Here is a 27,995-nt window from a genome sequence, read left to right as displayed (position 1 = left end):
ATTTATGGGTGTAAAATTCTTTCTATATTTCATTTCAGGATTTTTGAAATCAATCGTTAAGCAATCAAAATTTTTGATGTTATTTTCATAATATTCTCTGATTTTCTTATCCAATCCCTTTTCTCTAAATATTAAGCTTATATCACAGGATGGAAATATCGAAATATAACTACATTGTAAACGAATTGATTTTGGCACTCTATACCAATCCTGCGTTATATAAATCATTGAAGCATTCATTTTTCTTCCGCGTATAGCTAATTCTATCAGTTTCTTTTGATCTTTTTCCGTTACGAAATCATCAACAACAATCAAATTTTGTTTATCTCTATCTAGTTCGTCTACATCGACAATGTCTTCTATATCTGATGAAAAGTACGATTCAATTACTGGCCTTGCCAGTCTTTGTGGACGCTCATGAGGTTCTTTAGGCCGAATTTTTTCATCATCAAATACATTTTGTAATAATTGATAATAAGGTTCTTCTAAATCTTTTGCATACAAATAAAAAGTATCAAAAAATAAATATTTTAAAAGATTGACAACAGTATTTGTTTTTCCAGAACCACTTCGTCCTATAATTATTAATATAAAAGGCCATTTTGGCGCTAATTCATTAATGTTATAATATTCTTTTTCATCTGCTTTAATAAAATGAATAGGTAAAGAACCCAACGAATCCATTTATTTATTTAAGACAAATCTTAACTAGTCCGCTTTGTGGACGCTTATCGCTAAACCGCGTTAGCGCAAAAGTTAAAGCGTCGCGCTCTGAACATGTGCACACGCTTTCGCAGCGTGTTCGAATCCCGATTAAATAAGACACCGGTGCGAAATTACAACGAAACACATTTTCTAAAATAAATATTTCAAAACGAATCCATAAATTCAAAACGTATTCAAAAATCCAAAAAAATTTTAGAGGGCCATATGTTTAGTCGCTTACAGGATTCTATAAATAGTTGATGCAAATGATTCTGGATGGCAGGTTTTTATTAACTTATATTGACAATATGCGCAGATAAAATAAAACCTTCATAGCTCAGTTATAAAATGTCGTCTACTTCTGGTGAACGTGTTACAAACTTTCTTCAAGAAATTCATCAATGTTCAGGGGTGAAAGATTAAATTCGGGCGAAGCCCTCACGAGCAAAGCGAATTCTTTGTAAACCTAAAAAACTTTTTGATCAGTCCAAGGTTCGAATCCATATCCGGAAATATTTTTTTTCACTATATATAAATGACTAATACTGATAGTAAAATGTCCACAAAGCCTGGCAAAGCGTCCCCGAAGGGGACTACGGCTCCGCAGGCCAATCCAGAGGCGAAACCGAAGCGGACTAGTGCTTCGCATGCTGAAATAATTTACGCTATTTTAAAAAATCGTAAAATAATAAAAAATAGGATCCATTTAAAACAATTTCAAGAACATTTAACGAAGGAAGAAATTAAAAAACTACAGAAGCCTATAACTGATAAACTTGATAACATCACTGAATTTACGCAACAAATTCTTAATTCGGGCGAAGCCCTCATGAGCGAAGCGGATTTGGACAAAAACAATGTTTTAGCAATCGAGGAAAATGTATCAAAGTACGGTCCGCAGGCCAAAGGTGATGATGTAAGCGAATCAGATCAATTATTATCATTATCAAAATCACCTTCTGTATATACCGCAATAAGTTTAGATCCCGATAAAGATTTAAATTTTGATATTATTGAAAAACAATTTAAATTTGAAAAACCTTCACATTTATTATCGTTAGACATTAGAAATCGAAATGCAAAAATTGATACAATGATACCCGAAATATCAACTAAATTAAAATCATTAAATGCACACATTACGAACGCAAAGAAATCGCAAGAACAAGAAAAAATTGATAATTTACAATATGTGTATTCACAGTTGAAAAAATATAAACGTGCTTTAGAAGATATTCGAAAAATTCCTTTTGCATGAAAGACAGCAAACAGGAAGCAGTATTTTTTCAGATCCGAATGAAATGGTAGAACGTCTTGATCTATTAATAGCGTCAAAAAATGCTGGAAATGATTCAATTGAAGTATATAATGAATGCGTAGAAATACTTGATAAATTGTTTAAAATGAAACTTATAAAAAAGTCAGATCACAAAAAGATATTCACGACACTTGGCATGCTTTTTTAAACTGAATAAATGAGCCTAATACACATCAGATTTAAAGAAAATGATTTTGAAATAAGTTATTCTGAAAATCCTATTAATTTATCTGGATTAAAAGGTGAAATTGCTTTAAAAACAGCAAGTCTCTGGTATAGTTGGGATAACATTACTGAAGAGTATAAAAATAATGAAATAAAATACAGGTCGTCCCTAAAGGGACTAGTGCCCCGCACGTCTGCTAAAAATCCACTAGTACGTAGTGAACTCAAAAATAACGAAATCAAGAAAGAAGACGTTAGAAATGAATCGGAGTGGAAAATATTAAAATTACCAAACGGTCTGTACGATGAAAATGAATTAAATAATTATGTCCAAGAATATTTTGGAACGTTTGAAACACCCCCTTTTTATTTTGATGTAAATTATGCAACTAATCGTTTTATGCTAATTATACGTGACATAGATTATGAAATTGACTTTTCCCACGGAAAGATACATGAGCTTTTAGGATTTGATAAAAATATATATAAACAAGGAATAAACTATGCAACAAAAATTGGTAATATCACCAAAGATATTGATCAAACTTTGATTCACTGTTCCTTAATTTCATCTAGTTATCAAAACAATCTTAAAAGTGATGTTATATACGCTTTTACTCCAAATATTTCACCTAGATCTTTAATTAATATTGAACCAAAGCATCCAAAATATTTACCAATTAATCGTACTGATTATATATTTCATATTCGCATTTCTGTTACAAATCAGCTAAATCAATTGATAAATTTTAATGGAAAGTGCTTAAATTTTGTTCTAGATATTCAGTAATTGTCTTCTGGTTTGGTCTTAAATATCACAGAGATATTAGAGGTGGAAATATTTTTCAACCTATGAAAAAATTTGCTGTACCAGCATTAGGCTTCTTATATCGCAATATGCTAAAACCTTTTTGGAAAAATAATAAAGAGGATATCATTTAAGGTGTAACTTTAGGGCTTAAAAATATAGCGTCTACATACGTAAAATCACCGCCGTTTTCTACATACAAGGTGATTCCGAAATACATGCAAAAAAAAATGGGGAATAGCTCACAATATGATTATGTCACTGGGTAAAATTCACGGTCCTAAGTAGTAGCAGTGTCTAGAAAAAATTATTTGAAATTAAATGTAAATTGTTGTACGCGCCTCTGGACTGTTTTGTGACCTACATAATTATTACAATGAATGGAACAGAGCGAGTCGGATTAAGAACCAAAAAAGTAACTTTATCAGGCACTTTTTTAATCGCAACGTGAAAAACACGAAAAGGGCCAGTGATTATCGAGCGGTCGTTGAAATCGGTGTATGGTAGAGTTTTCCAATGCAGAGCGTGTCGATATCGTAATTTGTGTGGGCGAACATTTGCATCAGTGGTACAGCATCTCCGAGATCATGGTACCTTCAACCTCAAATTCACGATCATTGTGGTGATGGGACAGAAAAAAGAAATTGGATTTTCGCAGCTTGTAATGCATCCTACATTAAAAGAACACGGTCACATCCATACCATGTTGACAAAGTACAGGGTTTGGAGCCCGCTGATTGTCCACGTTGTGTAACTCACTTTTTGTCCGATGGAACTCCACATACTCGTCAACAAGTACGATTTCAAGAGACGGTTTTCGATACATGTGTATCAGTTGGATGAAACAGTTCGTTTGTGGAAATCAACAGTGTCCAGAAATTATCGAAGAGCTTCAACAAGTGAAAGTGACAGCCGCTACTCCGGTGTTTTTTTACCTATCAACAAACCTCTTGCGACGCTCTGACGCCTGTATTGCTAGTCAAGGACGACATTTTCAACATTTCTTGTAAAAAGGTAGTAGCATTCTAAGTTGCTCTTATTTCTGTTCCAATAAACAATGTAAAATCGTTGTGACAAGGACCAAACATCCGTCAGAATCAAAATTACCAAAAAACTTTCACACTGACCTTTAACGATGAATGAGTAAATGAATGAACGAATGATAAGCAGCAAAAAGTCGATTTTACTTTTAATTGAAACTGAAAGTGTTTAGGTCGTTTTTATTCGAACGTTTTTCCAACTCTGTTTACAAGGTAGCTCAGTGCCTTCGTATCGAGGGTGGATCATGGGGGTTTTGCCCCATTCGATTTTTAATTTGTTTTTTCTATATTTCGGCTCTACTAGGGTGGGGGATGCCGTGGTTAAAATATTTGCACTTATTTCGCAGTCAGCCTGTATAAAGAGGAAATTATAAATCCCATTCTAAACAAAATGAAAGAAAAATCGTTGAATGAACATTTACGAGGTGATGGAATAAAAAAGGGCCCCATGAGCAAATCGAATCGATTGACTAAAAAATCAAAGGATATCATTAAAAATCTGCTGAAGGCTGAGGTTTCCTAAAAGACTTCGCCTTTGACCAGCGGAGCAGTAGTCTTTTTATTTAAATAAATGGAAAACGTTGTAGACAATTTATGGCGTATTGATGAAATGCCTGTAATTGATGAATCAACAAAAAGTTATACTTACAATGAAATAAGAGAAAGTAATATCAATGTGAAAGAACTTGAACAGTATACGCTCGAAACTAACATAAGTGGGTGGAAACATTTATCAGGTGCTTATATTTTTGTCAAGTCTAAAATTAAAAACGATCCAAATAATTATGCAACTATATCAAACAATGGAATCAATGATTTTGACTATGTGAGGTTATTCTATGAAGATGTATTAATAGAAGAAACAAATTATGTGGGTGTTGTTACGCTAATTTCAAATCTGATTGAATTTTCAGGAGATGTGTCTGACACTTCAGCATCACAATTATGTTGGTATCCAGACACAGCAGATTCAGCAGATAGATCTCAATATAAATATGATGCGCAAAATAAATTTGAAAAATTTAAAGATTTAGATGTTGATATAAAAACTATTATTTCAAAAATCACAAATAATTCTGCATTCAATAAAGGATATTTAGAGAGATGGTTATTAACAAAAGATGAAAAAACTATTACAAAATTTATTCCTTTATCTAAAATTTTCCGATTTGTACGAGACTGTAACAAAGTTTTGAATGGAAAAATTCGCATTGAATTACGTAAAAATAGAGTGAAAAATATATTACATGCTAAAGTTGATGTAAATTATGATTATGAAATATCTGATATTAGTTTGTGGAACCCTATAGCAAAAGCCTCACTAGAAACTGAAAAAATGTTATCTTCATTATTAGTTAGCGAATCGAACTTTCTTTGTGGATGGAATGCGCTTAACTGTTACCGTAGTAATTTGTGGTCTTCTGGAAATGGAAACTGGCGCGTTGTAAATAATCAAAATAAAATATCTAGAGTTTTTATAGTTTTTTCTAGAGCTGAACGAAATGATAATTTTACCAAGACAATGATGATTTTTGATAATATGAATTTAGAAAGAATAAATATTAAAATCAATGGTACCCAACATCCTACTTATGAATATCTGGTGAATAATGAGGACGTTTGTATGCCGCATTCCTTTCATGTAATTATAAAAAAGATTTGGATGAAGGTACGTGTGTTAGCTATAAAGATTTTTGTAACCGATATTTAATTGTTACTTTTGATGTAACAAAAGAAAATGATGAAAATTTATTTAGTAAAACAAAATCTTCTGAACTAGAAGTTAATTGGACATTAAAAGATTATCAAAATGTTAATTACAATATATATGCTGTAGTTGAATCTCAAAGAATTGCAAATATGAATATCATAGATGAAAAGATTTACTTGGAAATGAAGTAGCCTGCCTCACGCTTTGCTGAGTTCGCCTTTGGCTCACGAGGCTGTGCCGAGTTTTTAATTAAATAAATGACTGATTATAAAGTATATTTATCACCTAATCAAATAAAGAAACTCCAAAGTTGCAAAGATAAAAGGATATATTGTAATATAAGATTTGATTTAACAGAAAGAGCTAATAAAACTATTAAATTAATAGATTGATGCAATTAAAAAATGTAAAAAAGACAAGAAGAAATACTGTGATATCAAATTTTCTCCAACACAAATAGGTGGATTTTTGCCTGCTTTAATTCCTGCAGCAATAGCTGTAGCCAAAGCATTGGGATTAGGTGTAGCTGGATATACAGGTACTAAATTAGCACAAAAAGCCTTCGGAGATGGTTTAAAAAAGAATAAAAAAAAAACCGAAGAATCCGAACAAGTCGGAGACATATGGACAAGGAATAAAATTGATAGGAAAAGGGGGTTAAGTAATATAGAAATATCTGATATTATGAAAAATGAGAAAATTCATGAAGCTACGCGAAATTTTCGAGGTGTTTTTGCAATTGACATGTTATGAAAAAAAATTAGAAAAGATGAATCAGGCATAATTAATTTTTAACCCTCTAATTGTTACGGCTCACACTGGGTATGTTATGTAAACAAACCATATTTAAAAAATATTTTATATTTTGACAGTTTTGGTATTTCTCCACCAGAAAAAATTAAAACATATTTATTAAGTAGCGGAAAAATATTGCGTGGAACAGCACACAATTGCAAATGAATTCTTCTGTTTTATGTGGCCATTACAACTGTATATACGTAATAATTAATGTAAACAGAGGCAAAGATTTTTATGATATATTATATTCTTTTAAACAGATACTGTGTAGTTTCAATGAGAAAAAATTCGTGGACATAGTCCACTCATGAGGCGAAGGCGAATACAATGAAATGCTATTTCAATATTTGTATGTTATAAATGGAAAAATATCTACAAAAACGCTTGTATGTATGCAGAAAAAGTTACATATATTTTTATAAAATTGGAATCGGATTATCTATTAGTAAATTATTATTTAGTGCATCGGGATTATCTTCATTAGCCCTTCCTCCATTAGTTTGTGTATCTCTTGGTGCAGGGGTTATAGAAATATTAGATAAGAGATTAAAAATATCAGAAAGAATTGAAGAATATACGTTGATTTATAAATTTTATAGACAGTTATTGCATTTATATAAGGCTGATAAAATAAATGAAAAAGAAATAAATCTACGTGAAGAGGAATTTGTCAGTAATTTTAATTACTTATTTTCCCAGAGAGAAATACCTAGAAAAAGTTCACTTAGACCGTAATTAATGACTGCCACAGCCGGTCCAGAGCCGTAGGCGACGATTTCTTATTGTAATAAATGACTGGCAAGGCCAGAGACTTTAATACATAGACTGGCTGTGTCAGGAAAAACGTGAAGTTTTTCGACCGCCATATTGCTTATAACCGTAAGTGCGCGAAATTTGAATTTTCCGGTCACAAAATGCAATTTAAAATGTTAAATAAAAAAGACAACAAATTGTAATTATTTATTTAGCATAATAATATCTATATGTATATGTAAATTCCTTTAAAAATATTAATGTCCTTGAAACCAAATTAATTTCGTGAATTTTTGTCTTAAAGAGATAGCTTTTTCACGCTCAGTACTTAAGCGGCACTCATAACCTATTCCGAGAGTCAAATAGTTTCTCAAAATTAATTTAAGCAATAAATTAAAGTAAGAATTATTTACGTCCAACTAATCCATACTAAACAAATGTTCATTATGTACAAAAAAAATGTATGGTCCTACTTTGCAAAGTTAAGGCAAACATTTTTAATGGCCATATTTACAAACAATCTCGTAAGTCCCGACACACAACCACTTTTATTTCGAGGTCTAGAAACGTTCTGTGCTAGAAACTACTGCTGCTAACCACCACAACCTCACTTAATTTGACATAAAAGTTATAGCAATGGCGTCCATACTACCATGCGCCGTGGCTTCACCAAAATGCATTAGAAATGTTACTAACAGCCAGTCTATGTATTTAAAGTCTCTGGGCAAGGCCCATCCCAGAGTCGAGGACAATGTCAATGAACCTTTAAAATTAAATTATTTGATTTAAGGGTTGATAAGAAGTATGATGTTACTGCTGTAAGTAAATCAGGTGATGTTGGTCCAGCTAATGGATTATTCTTTATTTTACTTTATTTTTTGATGACTTATTTTCAGAGTCATCAAAAATTAATAAATTATATGAGTTATATGACGCTGTTTCATATTTTCTTGATAATAGACAAAGAATGTCTCTACAAAGAGATAATATGATCTTCAAGTCTAAAGATTATGAAGATTGTTTTTGTAATATAATTATTTTTGAAGATATTCCAATTTTTTAATTTGATATTTAAATTTACTCTAATAAATGAAATATATTATTCTTTTCTTATTTCTCACTACTGTAAAAAGTTCAGATGAAGTTAATATTACTAGTTATTAAGAACAATTTGGGTATTTAGCGTCAGCGTCCACAAAGTGGACTAATGCTTCGCATGCTGAAGCAGACTCAGATCTGCGATTAGAGAGTAATGGATCATCATTAACAGAAACCAATGAAGCATTAATCACGTTACAAGAATTCTATAATTTACAGATGGAACATTAAATCAAGAAACACTTGCTTTGATCAGTAAACCTAGATGTGGCGTTAAAGACAATCCAACAGCTTATGGAGTTTATTATCAAAAATGGAATAAAACAAATCTTAAATGGTATTTTTCGTTAGCTACAAACGAAATGAAAGAATTAGCACAAAAAGCCTTTGATCAATGGGAATCTGTTTCAAATTTAAAGTTTAATTACAATAGCGTTAAACCGGACATTCTTATTTCATTTTCTGTTTCAACATAATCATAATTCACGGCGTCAAAAAGGAATATGTTCTAGCAGTTTTGATGGAAAAGGTAATGTTTTAGCACATGGCTTCTTTCCAAATAATAATATTAATATTAATAATAATAGATTTATTTTCTACAGGTATTTTCACCCAGTTACAGAAAATAATAATAAATTAACTAATATATTTCTAAAAATAAAGTAAACTTAAAATAAAAGAATAGGAATGAAAAGAAAAGCCTACCATTTTTATACATTTCCACCCTAATTACAATCCAAAAACCGAGATAACCTTTTCTTTAATAAAATTAATTTTGTCAAAATTTATATCACACCAAATTGATATTTTATTGAATGTTTCGCACATAACTACAACTGGAGATTTTATTAAAATGTTAGTCCTGCAAGTGTCACAATAAAAACACGTTCTGTATCGAGTGCTAAACCTTGGGACATAGTATGAAATCTTATTGTTAATATAGATACAGTCAATTTTGTTATGCAAAAGATTAAACAAAAAGACGACGCCCTGCAGCAACCTACGTGTTCGTAAAGAATTAAAATTAAATCTAGCTAATAAGATATCTTCACTCAAACCTCTATCAGGATAGATGCCATCCAATTTAAAACACAAATATTTTAGAAAACGTCTTTGCACCGATTCTAAGTAATATGCACACTGTATAAAGGTGACCAGACAATGGAGCAATATTCTAGTTTGGAGCGTACAAGAGCAAAAAATAGTGTTATTAGAGGTTGAATTTCGGTGAATTCTCTGCAAGAACGATGCACAAAACCCAAAGTATTTAGTGATCTTCTAACTACATCATTTATATGTGGCACGAATGTAAGTCTATTGTCAAAAGTAACTCCTAAGTCTTTAAAATATTCCGCCCGTTGAATCGTGTGGTCCTCTATTTTATAATCATAGGTAATGGGATTTTTTTGCCTTGAGAATGTCATAATGTAACACTTATGTCAATTTAAAATCATTTGGTTTGTTCGACACCAAAGATACAAAGTGTTAACATTTTCTTGAAGAGTTCGGCAGTCATCTATTGAGGATATCTTATAATACAATTTCAGGTCGTCTGCGAACAACAGTTTATCACACGACATATTGACTGGTAAATCATTGATAAATAACAAGAAAAGCAATGGTCCAAGATTCGACCCCTGTGGAACTCCGGAGGTGGGAACAAATGATTCAGATAAACACTTACGCAGTGCTGACGGTCTATCAAATATGATCGAAACAGTGATAACAGCGGTCCAGAGAATCCATGGAGACGCATTTTTTCGAGAAGTATCTGGTGATTAATAATATCAAACGCCTTTTGGAAATCCGTATATATAACATCCATTTGGCCGTTATCATCAAGTGTCTCTGAAATGTCTTGTGTAATGCATAACAAATTTGTTAAAGTTGATCGATTCTTCATGAAGCCATGTTGCACTGATGAGATAGTATATTTTATGGACGCATAATTCTGTTGTATAATACAGATTCCAAAACTTTAGCAAAGTTACAGAGGAGGGTTATTGGAGGGTTAATAATGATGAATGTCTAGGAATTCATTTTGATAAATCAGAAAATTGGTATTTTGGTGAATCAGGCAATACACCTGATGGGCAAACTAATTTTTATACAGTATTATTACATGAAATCGGACACACATTAGGTATTGAACATTCTGCAAATAATAATTCAATTATGTACGCCTATTATAAAGGTGCCCCCCTCGAGTCATGGGTCGTGTTCTTCATCCGCGCACCGCTCACGCCTTTACTCCACGGAGATGAGCCCCGACGATCCAACCCACCACGAATGCTTCGGTTTGGGTAGCCCCTTCGTCAGGAAGTCGGCGACTTGGCTCTCCGTCGTCACGTAGTCCACCTTGATCTTCTGTTCCTTTAGTGCGTCGCGCACGAAGTGGTGGCGAATGTCGATGTGTTTGCTCTTTTATGCAGCACGGGGTTCTCTGCCAGCTTCAGAGAGCTCCTATTGTCGCAGAGAGTGACCAGATCTGCTAATTCCCCGAAGCCCAGCTCACGAACGAAGCGTTGCCAATGTAGGGCCTCCTTCACGCAATCAGACAGCGCCATATTTTCTGCTTCCGTGGTGGATAGGGCGACCGTCCGCTACTTCCTGGAATCCCACGATAACGGGCCCCCATGGAGCAGATGGGTCCCGCGGCCGCGCCGTGTGACAGCCCCATGTCCGAAGTGCCCTTAAGATATCGCAAAACGCGCTTCGCCACAGTCCAATGCTCCTTGCCAAAACAGTTGTTAAACTGGTCCAATCTACTCACTGCGAACGAAATGTCGGGCCGTGTAGTCGACGCCAGATAAGTCAAGACCCCCACGAGCTCGCGATATGGAAGTTTGAGATCTTCGGAACTCTGCACCTGGTTCTTGATGAGTTTCGAGCCGGAGTCGACCGGAGTGGCGACCGGCTTGCATTCGGCCATGCCGAATCTCGTCAGTACGTCATTGACGTACCCTTGTTGGTGCATGGTGACCTTCCCGCTGGTTTGGCGGAACTCCACCCCGAGGCAATGCTTCACGTCCCCTAGATGCTTTACCTCGTACTCCGTGGCCAGCAAATCTCCGATTTCGGCGATTTTCTTAGTATTTTTCGACGCGATTAGAATGTCGTCGACGTATATCGCGATGAGAGTTATTTCTCTCCCGGCACCCATGTGAAAAAGACAGGGATCGGACGCCGAGGCGGTAGCGCCGATTCGCTTCAAGGTCTCGCTCAATCTCTTGTGCCAGCTTCTGCCGGCCTGCCGTAGTCCGTACAGAGCTTTTCCCAGCAAGCACACCTTGTCCCCAGCGTCTAGTTCTCGAAGCATGTCGCTGGCCTTCTTGTCGGTGAAACTGTCGGGTTCGATGTCGACGATGCTTCTTAGGGTTTCCTGAAAACCTTTCGGCGGCTCCATGTAAATTTGTTCATCCAGAATGCCATTGAGACAGGCCGTCGCTATGTCGAACTGTTTGATTCGCAACTCGTGTCGCGCGGCGAGGGATGCCATCAGTCGAATCGAGCTGAACCGAGCGACCGGTGCAAACGTTTCTGAAAAATGTACACCCGGCTGTTGGCTGAAACCCTGGGCCACCAAGCGAGCTTTTCTTTTTTCCAACTCCCCGTTCGGCTTGAACTTGTTCCGGAGAACCACGCGACTGCCTATTACCTTGCCCCACCGAGGCCGATCGACGAGTTTAAATGTTTCGTTTTTCAAAACGGACTTTATCTCGTCCACAATCGCACGGCGCCAGTCTTCGACGTCTGGACCTCGCATCGCCTCCTTCATGGGGATTTCCGACATAAACGTGTGCTCCACGTTTGCGACGTCAACTTCGTTCTGCATCTCCGTGGTTGCGACGTCTCCCACGTCCTGCGCCTCCACGGTAGCGGGGTCCTCCGCGTCCTGCGCCTCCATGGTGGTGACGTTCTCCAGGTTCTGTGACCCTACGGTTCGATGCACTTTCCTAGGACGGCCCCTAGACCCAGTCCTGACGATTCTCGGTCGGCCTGGTGCTCTCGCGGTGGCGGGTTCGACCGCGTGCACATAGTAGAGGTCGCCAACTCTATCGGCACGTAGACGTAATCTTCCGTTCTGGTCGCAGATCGTCGCTTCTTTTCTTCTGAAGCAAACTTCGAAGCCCCGATCTGTTATCTTGCTCACCGACAGTAGGTTTGTCCGCAGGTCGGGCACGTGCAGGGCACTTCTCAACGAAACTTCTGGTCTCCCGTCGACTGCACTGGCCTCAAATAGAACTGTCCCTTCGCCCGTCGTTTCGGTCGCGCTGTCGTTCGCAAGATTTAAGACACCGCGGCGCGAACAGTCAATCTCGCGAAACAGTCCGATATCATTGCACAGGTTGTTTGCGCGCTTCTCGTTGCTACTTCTATTATTCTTGTTGCGACACTCAGCTGCCTTGTGACCAGGTTGGCGGCATTTGAAGCATCGAAGTACTGGGGCGTCTTTACGTTGTTTTCCGTTGTGGGTCTTGTTTGTTTCGCCTCTCCAATTCTCGCGTCGTCCACCATCACGGTTTGCCATCATCGCGCTGGACGCGTCACTGCGCGCGCTGCTACCGCGCGCGCTGCCTCTGCGCGCGTCGGTCTCCGCAATGACCTTGATGCGGAGCGCTTCCGGCGTCGGTAGATCATCCCGCGATTCGATGGCGCAGCGAAAAACGTCGAAACTGCTCGGTAAGCTGTATAGCAGAAGGATTGTCAGCAAATCTGGGTTGATGACGACGTCCATATTGTTGAGTTTGTCCACTGAGTCGAAAAACTCATTCAGGTGCTCGCGCAGGTCACCGCTGTCTGCCATCCTGCACAGGATTTGGCTTTTCAACAGCGTCGCTTTTCTTGCCGGCCCTTTGGATTGGTAGATTTCTTCTAATCGCAGCCACATGTCCCGCGACGTTACGCAGTTCTTGACTTGCTTCAACTCGCTGCTGCTGATTGATAGAATTATGTCCGACTTCGCTTTCAGGTCATTTTTCACCCACGTGTTCACGGCTGCCACGTTTCCGTTATTTTCTCCCGCGATAGGCTTCTCGCACGCACCGCTGGCGTAGTCCCACAAATCGCTCTTGATAAGCAAGGGCTGCACCTGCAGCCTCCATGTATCGTAGTTCTCTTCCCCGAGAAGTTTGATACGAGACGCGTTATCACCATTCATCATGGCCGCCGTACCCACGCTTCCCGAACTACACACTTTAACTCACTCGCGATTTCAATCACACGTGCTCTGGGCCCATAACCTGTTAAGAGACCGTGAGGTTCGAGCAAGATAAAACATGGGAACAAGAGCTAATAATATGTATATTAAATAAAGAGTACATGAGATATGTATCACCCGACGCGGTATAAACATTGTTCCGAGGCGGTTACGAACGAAGTGCTACTAAAATAATATGGCGGCAGGAAGTGCCGTGTTGTAGGCGGCGGTACCGTCGCGAGCCAGGACTCGCAGCACGACACACAGGTGGCGCTGTAACAACAACAACAACAGTTAAACCTACTGTAAGGCAAAGCGTCCCTGAAGGCCATCCTAGAGGTTAAGCCGATGTCGAAGGTATATTCGGTAATTTATGTGATTTTAATAAAGTATTGATACATTCTTAATTGCAAATCATCATATGTATATTTTTTATAAGAAATATGTTTGGTTAGTCAATTTAAAAGAAATGACTTATGATAAAGAACCAAAATTACTTAAAGATTATTTATATTTTTTGCCAGATAATTTTCAAGAAATTTCACATATTTATCAAAGACCTTCAGGTGATGTTTTAATAGTTGTTAAAAATTTATATTATTTAATTGATTTTCCAAGTTTTAATCTTAAAAGTGGATATAATGCTCGATCTATTGAAAATTTAGGAATACCAAAAGGAAAAAGAATTTAGATAATATTTAGAACTTATTCTGGAAAAACATATATATTTCATGATAAAGTCTTGTACATTGAGTTTGATGGGTGTTTGGTTAGATCAAAGAAAAATGGCCTTATTTCAGAATTATTTGCTGGAATACCTCCAAATATAAGCGGAGCATTCAGATATAGAAATTTGTATTTTTTTAAAGATAAAATGTATTATGAATTTGATGATATTTCGAATACTTTAGTTAAATCTGATAAATTTGACTTGACAGTTTTCAGATTGAAATGTGGGCTTATCGATCAAATAATAAAACTAATTAATCTTCTGTGATTCACCTAAGGTATGCTGTATGCTACACATTTTCATAGTTTCATTAACTGAAGGAATTTATACTTGAAATATGTATATGTACTCCTATATTTTTTAAATGACTTTAAAGACTTGGCCATTTTCTAGAGTGTATACCGTTTCGGTATACAGCAAATTCGCTTCGCTCATGAGGACTTCGCCCGAATTTTCCAACTCACATAATTCTTTTAAATAAATTTTATCTTCATTTTGGACGAAACCGTATTCTCGCTTGGAAAAACGGTGTATTTTCCTTGAAATGTTGACTTTTTTGAAAAGGGTACGTTTGGAAAAACGATAAATTTCTCAAAAATTTAACTTTATTAAAGTTATCTTGAAAAACAGGGCAAAATGATTAAAAAAAACAAAGTCTTTTCAAAAGCCTTAAAATTAAATGTGTTTTTAAAAGGTGAATTTTAAGTGTTTTTAAATGGTAACTTTTCTTGGCCGAAACCGTATTCATTTTTGTTCTGAAGTAGCCCAACAGAAAAACAGGGGGAAAAAGACGAATTTTAAATGTTTTTGAAAGGGAAATTTGTTTGGACGAAACCGTATTCTTGTTTGGAAAAACGGTGTATTTTTCTTGAAATGTTGACTTTTTTGAAAAGGGTACGTTTGGAAAAACTTTTAAAAACAGTCAACATTTCAAAAGTTACCTTGAAAACCAGACTAAAAGCATTAAAACGTGTTGTGTTCTAAAGGGGCCATATTAGTAGTGAAATGTAAAAATATGAGCAAAATACCAATTCGTGGACCAATTTTCAACAAAATTTTCGAAATTTTACTAAATACATTTTCTTGTAGATTTCGGGCCCCAAAAGGCATATCCGCTTTCATTTCTTTTATATCTCCAATGGTTCTTCCAAAATCGCCCTTTGAAATGTAGAAAAATGTGCAAAATACCACCAATTTTTGGGCCAATTTTCAACAAAATTTTCGAAATTTTACTAAATACATTTTCTTGTAGATTTCGGGTCCCAGAATTCATATCCGCTTTCATTTCTTTGATGTCTCCAATGGTTTCTTCCAGGGCCGCCCTCTGAAATGACTACTAATATGGCCCTTTTAGAACGCAACACGTTTTAATGCTTTTACTTTGGTTTTCAAGGTAACTTTTGAAATGTTGACTTTTTTTTAAAGTTTTTCCAAACGTACCCTTTTCAAAAAAGTCAACATTTCAAGGAAAATACACCGTTTTTCCAAACAAGAATAGGGTTTCGTCCAAACAAATTTCCCTGTCAAAAACACTCAAAATTTAGAATTTTGCCTTGTGTTAAAGACTTTTTTCCTGTTAGGCCCCTCAGCACATATCTTTTTTTTAGCAAATATACTATGTTGCTCAAAGTACTTTTTTTAAGTCAAAATTTTAAGAAATTTACTGTTTTTCTGTTCAGCACAAAAATTAATACGGTTTTGGGCAAGCAAATTCGAACAAGCCTCATGAGCGAAGCGAATTCACAGTCCTGTCCTGCTTTATAAGGCAGCAGGCATGCTATACAAACTCATCTAGATAACGATTAGAAAAAAATGATGGAAAAACTGTGGTTATTAATAAATTATCATTATATGCGATATTCTCGTTTTTAATTTTGAACATTTATGCTTCAGAGACAATAGAATAGACCGTTAGAAAAAAGAATTATCAACAACTGATTTTACTTAACGCTTTTATTTATAATTTATTTTAATTTGGCATTGACATTGATGATGTTCCTGAATCTGAGGAGGTGGAGGTTTCTCTGCTACAAAAAGAATAAAATACAATGAATAAAACTTATTATATATTATGTATTTTCTCTCCTCGACTCTAAAAATTGAATTAGAGTCGTTATGAAGTTCCGTTTTTCTAATAAGCTATCACACACCAATGTTAAAGTTTCTCTTCCTTCGTAAAGTGTCAACGTTGCTATTTGAGATGGTAATTGATTCTGCTCACCCGGTTCTGGTTCACCACTATCGTACGTTTCAATGTCCGTATCATACAGAGCAAAAAAACCTTTTCTATTTCGGTCTAAATACACCAGATTAGCACCCTGGTGCACCTTCACGGTCACGTCTAATTGTTCGTTCAACACACGTTGATCAGGGGCCGTTTTTTTACGAAATAGCCGGTTAACAGCTTGGTCGGCACCCGCTTGGTCTACCATCTTGTTCTTCACTAATTTCGCCTGCTGACGATCACGTTGTAAATGACGAAAATCCCTTATCAACTTTTTCATATCCATTTTATTTATAAAAACCATAACCTTCTGTCGAATTTGCACCACAGTGACAGTTCACGAAAATGAAATGTGTCCCAAGTCCCAACAAGAGACGCGCGCACTTATATGTATAAATAGTTGAATATGTTGGATCCAGTAAAATCAAATCGGGCAGCTTTTATGTTGATAAATAATATTCCTATGAAATTGCTTTGTTTTTAAAAAAGTACAATAATATGCCATTTCATAACCATTTTAAGAATTTATGCACATGTTCTTTCACTTCTTCTGGAGATAACTTTGTGACACTGTGACAGCAATTTTTCGCAACAATCCAACTTCTTCACCTTCATCATTTGATATGCAACAAACTGTCTCTTTCAAATTTATAATTATGTTACCTTCCATGTACATAACCGAAATATTTTTTAATAATGTTTAATAAGGGAGATATTAAGTTGCATCACTTGAGTATTCTACTTTAATTTGTTTTTTTGTCTAATTAATATCCAAACGGTATTGTATCAAAGTTTTCTAGAATAACTCTCTTGTCATAAACAAAACCAAATTCCTTTGTTTCTATTTTATTTAAAAGTTCTTTAGTTTTGGTATCTCTGGTAATTCGATTATATTGTGTACTGATTTTTCTATCTTTGTTTTCTAAAATATTATTTATACTATCGGAATAATTTTTTTCGGACGTTTCATAGTTTAATGTAAATCCTTTAATTTTGCAAACAACTTTACCTGTATTAGTCTTATAACAATAATACATACTTAAATATAATTGAAACTTCCAACTGTTACGCGACGATTACTTTTTCGCCACGGCCAAGAAAACACTTTTCTTTCTACGAAAACTTTATTCACAAAACTGATAATAAATGTATAAAACTTTAAAATAATATGAACGCAATGTAAAACACGGCCGTCCGCATCCGCGACTCAGGGAAGAAGAAAGTACGAGGGTAGTTCCGCCAGTGGGGTGATACTCTGATAGCGCCATCTAGCGGCCTCGCGTTACACTCCCCTTTTGGATTCCGCTCACTGCCCCCAGGAGGAATCCAAAACCTATAATAAAGTTAGCCGCAGCACGGCGCCGAGCAAGGCTTCCTACCCTGGCGGCGGCGGTGCGTTCCAGGCTGGGAAGGCGTAGGCTCTATCGGATTCTGTGGCGACTCCGGGAACGGGACCTCCTCAGGTTCTTCCTTGGACGTCCACGTCTTCTGAGGGGCACCAGCGGCATAACTGACTCACGGGCACCTTTTTCTTAGGGGCGCAGGGCTGAAGTGTGATACTTCCCCAGGGGTTCGTCCAGTTTGTTGGGTGAGGCCACGACGTAGGTGACCGGGGATACCTCTCTCGATGTCTCGGGGCGAATTTGCTGCTATAGTGGCTGTCGGCCTTGCTCAGGGCATGTACATCGACGAGCACACGGTCGCCCTTCTTGTAAGTGGGACCGGGCCGACGTTTTGGGTCCGCGTAAAGTTTGGCGCGGTCCTGGTTCCTTTCGGAGGTTTCGCCCGCGCACTTTAGTGTTTCGGAAATTGTCTGCAAATACGGAGTTATTTCCGCGACAAAGTTCTCACTCTCGACCACCGCACGCAGGTCATCGTGCACCTCCAGGGGTGTCCTTAATTCGCGACCAAAGCACAAGTACGCGGGGCTTTGATCGACACCTAAATGGAGAGCACTGTCCATCACGAAGCGCACTGCGGGCAAAGCAGTACTCCACTTTGTATGCTCCTTTTCCACGATTATCGCCAGCTGTGTCTTCAAATCGCGGTTTCTGCTTTCCTCCGGGTTGGACGACGGGTGATACACAGGGGTCAGGTTCTGCTCGAATCCGAGGCAGTACGACACCTTTTGCAAGATGTCGCTCACGAACTGCGGACCATTGTCGCTGATAACCCTCCGCGGCGTGCCATATCGCAAGATTACCTCATCCACCAAGCATTTCGCACATCCACCTGGTGGCGGTGTCTTCGATTGCGAACACCCATCTCTCCCCCTGGTCGGTGGGTGGCAGCGGTCCAAAGAGATCCATCGCCAGAACCTCGAAGCGCTGGGCCATGACCGGCGTCTTCAGCAAACCTGCGGGTTTCAGGTTGCTGCATTTGTAACGCTGACACTCCAGGCATTGCTGCACATGCTTCCGGACGTCGCGACGCATGGTGGACCAGTAATACCTCTGCGACATCTTCGCGAGCGTCCTCTATACACCTGGGTGGCCCGCCATGGGCGAGTCATGAAACTCCCTCAATATCTCGGCAACCTTCGACTGCGGCAACACCAGTTGCGGTTCATCTGTTTCCTCATCCGGAGAGTAGCGGTAGAGCACTCCATCATTCATGGTGTACCCCCTGTCGGTCCATGGTGACAGGTCGCCGTCGACACTTTCGAAGGCAGAAATGACGTTTGCCACGTCTGGGTCCTCCAGCTGCTCCTCACGGATACCTCGTTGAGAAGCGGTGGGTAAGTCGATGCTAACGAGACAGGCTTGTAGGGCTTCGTCGACACCTGGTGGTCGTGATAACGTATCGGCGACCACATTGCTCCTGCCTGGAATAAAATCAATCGTCAAATCATAGCTTTGTAGTAGGAGCGCCCACCGCGCTAGCCTCCCAGCCGGCGAACGGAGGGTCATCAGCCAACGAAGTGGCCGGTGATCAGAAGCCACCCGCACTTTCGCGCCCTCCAAGTAGCCGCGGAACTTTTGTACCGCGTAGACAATGGCTAGAGCTTCCCTCTCAGTCGTGCTGTAGTTACGTTCTGCCTGTGTCAGAAGACGGCTTGCATATTCTACGGGCCTCTCATCCGCGCCCTCACCCTGCAACAGGCATGCACCCAACGCGTAAGAACTTGCGTCGGTTTTCAACGTGTAAGGAAGTGCAGGGTGGGCTTGACGTAATATGGGGGCCGTTGTGAGTTTTTCTTTTAGGTCGGTGAACGCCACTTCTTGCTCAGTGCCCCATGTAAGGAATGCGGTAGTGTCGAAAACACAAACAAAATGTTGCAATGTTAACAAACTGCCAACTTCCGTACATCCCTCTGGCGAAATCAGGTGGCATAATGTTTAGGTTAATGAAATAGTAGAGTTAGCAATATTTAGTTTATTTAAGGCGTGTGTATGAATTGGGAGAAGGAGAAGCAGAAGTAAAGTGATAGAAGTAGTTATTGTTAGTGTAGTAAAGAACAGTGAAATAAAGATGTGAAAGTGAGTTGTTAGTATGTTTCCACCCTGGTAACCACCCATCAGGGGATTCATGGTAAACAGGGATTATCACATGGCGATCCTGCTAACTCCTGGATTTGGAAAACTGGTTGAAAACTTGGTACCATAAAAGTAGCTGGCGGTTCGTATTTTGAAAAATTGACAACATGGGGAAAACCGTGTCTAAAGACGGTACAGAAGAAGAGAACATCGTCGTGCAAGCAGGAAACAGTGGTGGCGTTTCAGCTACTGCGACAATTTCGACGTTCGAGATATTGGGGATCGTGACGTTTCTTGGATTGGTGGCGATGGTGGCGTTCCTCATCTATTTAAGATGCAAGAGAAAATTGGAAAAGAGGATTCGCAGGGAAATCGTCAAGAGTAGAGTCGACCTGGGAGAAGACCGCGTTTAAAACTAGTAAGCGAAAAATTTTTGTTTTGCTATGTGCGCAAGTAGATTAACTAAGTACAAAGGGTAAATTAGGAATAATTTTTAGGAGATAGACAGTATTTTGAAGGATAGGTTGGTTAGCTAATATTAGGTTGGAAAACACTAGTGCGAAAAATTCAGTAAATATGACTGAAAAATTTGATTTGAAAGTTGCCTCTGGCTTGTTGCCACATATGGATAATTCGGAAGAGGTAACACTACGACTCATCGAAGGTATTGAGTTATATGATTCAATGTTAGAGAACGCAGGGAAACCATTATTAACTATGTACGTGCTAAAAACTAAGTTGTCACAAAGTGCAAAGTTGCGATTAAACAAAACGTATCCGTCAAATTCAGAGTTAACAAAAGATATGAGAGAAAAACTTATCGCGAAAAAATCTATATCGGGTTTATCGATGCAACTTTTTTCAGCCAAACAACGCAATAAATCGATACAAGACTTTGGTCGTGATATTGAAGAACTAATGTTAAATTTAACAATTGCACAGGCAGATGGAAATGATACCGCGAGCGGCATTTTAGCAAATACCAATGAAAAATTGGCGATTTCGGCATTTGCCAATGGGTTGCGAGACGAAAATCTTCGCCTAATCACCAGAGCGCGGGGATTTTCGACTCTTGCAGAAGCTATCAATGGTGCGGTTGAAGAGTCAAATTTCGTCAAAAATTCGGAACAAGTATTCTATACGCGAGATCAGAATGTGCGAGGACAAAATACGCGTGGTCGAAATAGTTTCGGAAATAGGCAAAGAAATTTCCGGGGTAGTTTTCATTTTGGAAATAATGATGGAAATCGAAATGTTTATTTTGAACAAAATCGAGGTCAAACACGCGGAAGAAATAATTTCAGAAATTCGCATCGTCAGCGTAGTGGTGATAGCCGTGGTCGTGGGTCATATGCTGCGTCACATTCGCGACAATTAGGTCAGGCTTACCCAATAATTGAGAAAAAAGTACAAGAGGTAGGATCTGCAGATGAGAATCAGTCGGAACAAAGTAGATTGCAGTTTTTTCGGGACTTCTAATGAGAATGATGAAGTTGTGCTTAGTATGAATGGGCTAAATTTTGTAAAAGTGAGATATGGAATGAGTGAACTGAGATTGTTGGTAGACACAGGAGCATCTTTGAGTATAATTTTTAGGAGTAGTTTGACAGGAGATGAATGGGTAGATGAAAGTACAAAAATAAAAATTGCCGGTATAGCAGGTACTACTTACACAGTAGGAACCGCTGACATTGACATTGAGGTAGGTAAGGAAGTGTTGACGCATAAGTTTCATGTAATGAATGAGTGTGAGTGTGAAATGGATGGAGTAATAGGAGCAGATTTCTTAGCTAAACATGGAGCTATGATAGATTACGAAAATTTTTTGCTTTACTTGAGTAATGGAACAGGTAGAATATGTGTGAGTTTAGAGTCAAAATTTAACAAAATAACTAAAATTCCTTCTAGATGTGAAACAATACAATATGTAGAAATTGAATGCAAGGAAGAATGTGTGATATAACCGGAAGAAGTTTGTAAGGGAGTTTTTGTTGCGAGTGCAGTAGTCAAACCGGGAAAATCGAAGGAAGTACCTATTAGAATCTTGAATACGAATGAAAGCGAAGTAATTTTGAGAAATTTTAGGCCAAAAGTAGATAAATTCGTGAATTATGAGTGTGTTGCATTCGAAGAAGTACCTTTATCTGTAAAGCGAGTAGACGAAGTCTTAGGGCAAATCAAATATGACATGTTAACATCGGAAGAGAAAACAGACATTGAAAAGATTTGTGCAAAATATGCTGATGTTTTGTATTTAGAAGGCGATCAGTGTACTGTTACGAATGTTTATAAACAAGCTATAAAAATTAAAGACGGAACTGGGCCAACGTATATTAAGCCTTATCGGTTGCCATATTCTCAAAAAACAGAGATAGGTAGACAAGTTAATAAAATGCTAGAGCAAGGGCTGATTGCACCAGCTAGTTCAGAGTGGTCAGCTCCACTTCTGATAGTACCGAAAAAATGCGATCCCACGGGTAATAAAAAATGGAGGATTGTTATTGATTATAGACAGCTTAATAAAAAAATCGAACATGATAGATTTCCGTTGCCATGCATTGAAGAAATATTAGATGCTTTGTCGGGTGCCATTTATTTCACTCATCTGGATTTGTATCAAGGATACTATCAAGTTGAGTTGGATCCAGATTCGAGGCCGTGTACTGCCTTTACAACAGATCGAGGGCAATATCAAATGACTAGATTGCCAATGGGATTGAAAATTAGTCCAAATTCATTTTCACGTGCCATGACGATTGCTATGTCAGGATTGAATTACCAAAACTGCTTCATTTATCTTGATGATCTTATTGTTTTCGGAAATAATCTTCAAAATCATAACAAAAATTTAATCAAAGTTTTAGATCGTTTGAGGAAAGTAAATTTAAAGTTAAATCCAGCAAAGTGCGAATTTTTGAAAAAAGAAATTTTATATTTGGGTCATTTAATTTCGGTTGAGGGAGTCTCTCCAGATCCCGAGAAGGTACGTGTTATGCGGGCGTATCCCGTACCGAAGGATTCCAGTGAGACGAAGCGATTCGTAGCGTTTGCAAATTATTATCGTAAATTCATAAAAAATTTTGCAGAAATTGCAAAGCCATTAAATAATTTATCCAAAAAAGGAGTTAAATTCGAATGGTCTGAAGAATGCCAACAGGCTTTCGAAATACTCAAAACAGCTCTGATTAATCCACCTATTTTAGATTTTCCAGATTTTACTAAAAATAATAAATTCAAATTATGGACCGACGCGTCAAAATTTGCTGTAGGTGCAGTTTTGTGTAATAGCAACGGTAGACCAGTCGCATTTGCTAGTAGAGTTTTGAATAATGCGGAGCAGAGATATTGTACAATAGAGAAAGAGTTATTAGCTATTGTCTGGGCTGTTACTCGTTTTAGGCCATATTTATTTGGTAGACATTTCCAAATTTTCACCGATCATCGGCCTTTAGTCTATTTATTTGGCATGAATAACCCTTCAAGTCGATTAACAAAATTCAGATTGAAATTAGAAGAATACGATTTTACCGTAACACACGTGAAAGGAAAAGACAATGTTGTAGCGGACGCATTATCTCGTGTAGAAATACATTCGAAAGATTTGGTCAGTTTATCTAACGATATTAACCAAAAAATTTTTGTAACCACCCGAGGTCAAACGAAAGCGCTACAAAACGAACAGAATTCGTCCGAAAGGTTGCCGAGTGCTAGGCCTGATCACCCTGGTATGGTAGAACTTTTGAAGATGCCTGAGCGTTACACAGAGCTTCAGTTTGTTGATGAAATAACGTTTAACAAAATCCACAAAAAGTATCGCGATACGAGTACAAAAACAAATGCCAGTACAAATATAAATACAAGTTCAAGGTTGAATAAAAATAAAAGTGAAAGAAAAGCAACTGTAATATTTGATGACGAATCAAATATAGTTTATTGCAACTATCGGGATCCTCGATCGACGACGTACTTAGGTAACACGTTGAGAGAACTGATTAAGACTTGCAAATTAAATAAAATTCCGGAATTATTAATAATTAAAGGTAATATTGAAAAACAGTTGTTTGATTATATAGTAGGGAAGTTATACGTTTTTCGTGAAGGTGGAGTAAAAATTAATGTTATCAGAAACCAGATAAACGTGACAAATAAAGAAACTAGAGTATTAATTTTAAACGATTTTCACATGCTACCAACAGGTGGACAGGCGGGAGTCAACAGAATGTATAATAATATCAAAAAATATTATTTTTGGTCAGGTTTAAAGAAAGATGTTGAGAAGTTCGTAGCAAAATGCGATGCGTGTCAGCGACATAAACATGCTGTCATAAAGAAACAACCACTAGAAATTACTACAACAGCATCGAGTTCTTTTCAAAAAGTTTTTCTTGACTTAGTAGGTCCTTTACGTCCTGATAGTAATAATAATATATACATCTTAACTATTCAGTGCGAATTAACCAAATATGTAGAGTGCTATCCGATTCGAAATAAAGAAGCAGAGACCGTAGCCAAAGCTTTTGTTGAAAATTTTATTTTGCGTTTTGGTATTCCAAATTCGATAGTATCGGATCAAGGTACAGAATTTATGTCGGGAATATTTAAAGAAACTTGTAGATTACTTTGTATACAGCAATTAAACGCTACAGCTTATCACCATCAGACGCTAGGTGCTTTGGAAAACTCTCATAAACATCTAGGCGCGTATTTGAGAATTCAAGCATCAGAAAATTGGGACACCTGGGGTTCTTGGGTGCCATATTGGTGCTTTGCCTATAATAATACAGTCCACACAGAAACTCGTTATACGCCATATGAACTGGTATTTGGTAAAATCGCTCAACTGCCGTCTAATGTTACAACCAAAGTTGATTCTATCTATAATTTTGACGACTATCCGAAAGAGTTAAAGTACAGGTTACAAGTTGCTTGGGATGATGCACGATACAATTTAATACAGTCGAAGAGTCGTAGAAAAGAAAAATGTGATTTAGTTAGGGCGGAATTTAGTTTTAAGGAAGGTGATAAAGTGTTAATGCGGAACCCTTTGAGTGACAAAAGTGATGCGGTATACAAAGGACCATATGAAGTGATTCGTGACGAAGGTTCTAACGCAATAGTTAAAGTGAAAGACAAACCAGTGCGTATTCACAAAGACAGACTGAAACTATATCGTAGTTAAGAACTGTAAAAAGCAAGGAACTATATAGTCATTAGCAAATTTCAAAATAATGTTATCAAAAGAAAAAAATTGTTTTGTAATTCTAATAATAGATTCATGTTAAATAGTTAATAAGATTTAGCATAGGTTAACTGGGTAGGTTAGGTTACTATTATTAGTAAACAAATTTTTTTTTTTCGCCCACCGGGAGAGGTGTAAGGAATGCGGTAGTGTCGAAAACACAAACGAAATGTTGCAATGTTAACAAACTGCCAACTTCCGTACATCCCTCTGGCGAAATCAGGTGGCATAATGTTTAGGTTAATGAAATAGTAGAGTTAGCAATATTTAGTTTATTTAAGGCGTGTGTATGAATTGGGAGAAGGAGAAGCAGAAGTAAAGTGATAGAAGTAGTTATTGTTAGTGTAGTAAAGAACAGTGAAATAAAGATGTGAAAGTGAATTGTTAGTATGTTTCCACCCTGGTAACCACCCATCAGGGGATTCATGGTAAACAGAGATTATCACACCCAAATCCACGTAGCCTTCTTCTTTGTTAGATCTGAACGAGATCGCGCCACTCTCGAAAACTCTGGGACGAAACGGCGAAACCAGCTACATGTCTGCAGAAACGACATGATTTCCTTGGCATTTCTTGGTGCTGACATGCCGGCAATGGCCGTGACTTTTTCAGGATCCGCTGAAATGCCCTCTTTCGTGATTATGTGGCCTAGGAACTTCACCCGCTTGCATGCGAACACGCACTTTTCCTGATTCGCACTAAGTTTGAATTTGCACAACCGCTGAAGCACCTTTTCTAGATCGCTTAAGTGTTTTTCGAAATTGTTCGACAAAATGATGATGTCGTCCATGTACGCCAGGAGAAACACCTCATGCAGCCCCGCCCTAAAACGGTCCATAAGTCTTTGGAACGTCGCCGGCACGTTACATAATCCGAAAGGCATCCTCGCGAACCGGTACAGCCCGAACGGTGTCACGAACGCGGTTTTGTCCCGGTCCTCCACGCGCACTGGAACCTGCCAAAATCCACTTTTCATATCGATCATACTCATATAGGACGTTTCCTGGGCAGCGTGGAGCACGTCGTCGATACGCGGCAACTACCGTCCCGCTTTGGTACCATCACAACCGGAGCCGCATAAGGGGATTCGCACTCTTCTATTACGCCCCTGTCTACCATGTCACCAATTTCCTTTTCCGGGATGTCTCTTCTTTGTGGCGACAACCTGTGCGGCCTCGTCGCGATGGGTGTGGTGTCTGTCAGTTCAATGCAATGTTCTGCATACGGGGTAGGCTCTTCATTCACCTGGAACCTACCTGAGTAGACATTTAGCAGTCCATTCAGTTGTGACCTTTCATTTGCACTGAGGTCAGTGCCCTCATGTGGCCGAAGGGGTTGTACGGCCGCGCTGCAAACTTGAACTCCCTCCATGATGGTGGCTTCATCGAAAAGATCTTTCCACCCTTCGTCTTCCCTGAAACGCCATTTCATTTTGGGAAAGTCCAGGATGACATCGGCTTGATTGATAAAGTCCATCCCCAGTAGTGTTTGCTTTGTATGTGTTCTGGCACAGCAGTAATGGTGGTGTGTATCTGCCTCCCATGTAATTCGATGGCCACGTCGAAAACTTCTGTAGCCACCTCAATCGGGTTCCCATCCGCCATCGTGAGGACTTGCACAATGCTCTGGAAGGGGACAGCGGAACTTTTCATGTGATTGTACAGCTTATTACCTGCTATGCTGCGTTTTGCGCCGGAATCGACGATTGCTACTCCAGATTTGTCACATATGGTGACAGGTATATATGCCCTACAAGCTTGGTCCTCGACGTCCAGAGACAAAACCTCGAAACCATTGTTGGTCGTCGTCTGAGAGAACTTTGACCATTCGGACACTGCGACCTGATGTGGCCAGGCTTGCGGCACCGGTAGCAAATCAGCTGGTCACAGGGTCGATTCATTCTGCCTGGAGAGACCCTTGTGGGCCTCGGGCCTGACTCAGCTTTATTTGTAACTGCTAACTTCCGACACTCGAGTTGGGTGTGACCTGTAGCCTTGCAGTAGTAGCATCTGGGCTTGTTTCGACGTGGTGTCTCATCCTCCAAACCTCCCCTGGATTCGTTATTCACATCTTCGATCCGCCGGGCCTTGCTGATGAGCTGCTCAAAAGTACTAACTTGATCTCTTGGTACTGCCGTCCTAATTGACTGGTAGAGCAAACCATAGACCATGTCAATCCGATGTATGTCATCAAGGACCGGGGTTGCGGACAGTTTTGACAGCAAAGCGCGAGCATGGCTGACGAAGACGTCCGTGGGCTCCCTTTCCCGCTGTGGTGAACCGGAATTTCAACCCTTAAAATAGCCCTACTGTGGCACATAGTATTTTTTCATAACGAGCCTACTCTTCATTATCATGGGAACCAAAAGTCCGAACTTCCCAGTGTTATCAATTAACAGAATCTTCAAGGCAAGCGATCGCTTCTCATGGCCCCACACAGTCACACTTTCTTCCAGGAATAATCGCCAAAGCGCATTCCATGCCCTAATATGGAGAACATCTTCATGTCCAATCAAATCACTCCAGTTGCAATTAATATGCACATTTGCATGGGAAACTTGGGGTCAATACAAACACTTGAGATCAAGGCCAATAAGTCTGACGAATGCGTTATCATTCTGGGTGGTCCGATGCCAATTAATTATGGGAAATGCACTTTTACAAACACTTGCCGCCGTTTCCGGCGACAAAATTGCGAGAAATAGATTTTTTTTGTCACATCGTCTTCAAT

The 27,995-nt window shown here is 38.5% G+C and overlaps 2 protein-coding genes across 2 annotated transcripts in view; one reads left to right on the top strand and one right to left on the bottom strand.

The window, feature by feature from the left end:
- LOC135125746 (uncharacterized) overlaps positions 1-27,995 on the top strand; it is a 565,798-nt gene that overhangs the window by 91,285 nt on the left and 446,518 nt on the right. The window lies entirely within an intron of this gene.
- On the bottom strand, positions 17,819-19,012 carry LOC135125944 (uncharacterized). The gene is made up of 4 exons (XM_064051731.1): positions 18,777-19,012; positions 18,070-18,715; positions 17,930-18,038; positions 17,819-17,883 (listed from the first exon to the last, which is right to left on the bottom strand). Exons 1-4 carry the CDS (start codon positions 19,010-19,012, stop codon positions 17,819-17,821), a joined length of 1,056 nt encoding a protein of 351 aa, XP_063907801.1.

The sequence above is a fragment of the Zophobas morio genome, unplaced genomic scaffold (genome assembly GCF_036711695.1).
Source record: "Zophobas morio isolate AGI-343-1 ecotype UQ-CSIRO unplaced genomic scaffold, CSIRO_AGI_Zmor_V1 ptg000009l, whole genome shotgun sequence".
Taxonomy (NCBI): domain Eukaryota; kingdom Metazoa; phylum Arthropoda; class Insecta; order Coleoptera; family Tenebrionidae; genus Zophobas; species Zophobas morio.
This window is presented reverse-complemented; position numbering and strand designations above follow the sequence as displayed.

Coding starts and splice junctions, on each gene's coding strand:
- LOC135125944 (XM_064051731.1), bottom strand. CDS start 19,012: ATGTCGCAGAGGTATTACTGGTCCACCATGCGTCGCGACGTCCGGAAG. Junction 18,039..18,069: donor CCCCTAAGAAAAAGGTGCCC/GTGAGTCAGTTA, acceptor GGTGCCCCTCAG/AAGACGTGGACGTCCAAGGA. Junction 17,884..17,929: donor AACGCACCGCCGCCGCCAGG/GTAGGAAGCCTT, acceptor ACTTTATTATAG/GTTTTGGATTCCTCCTGGGG.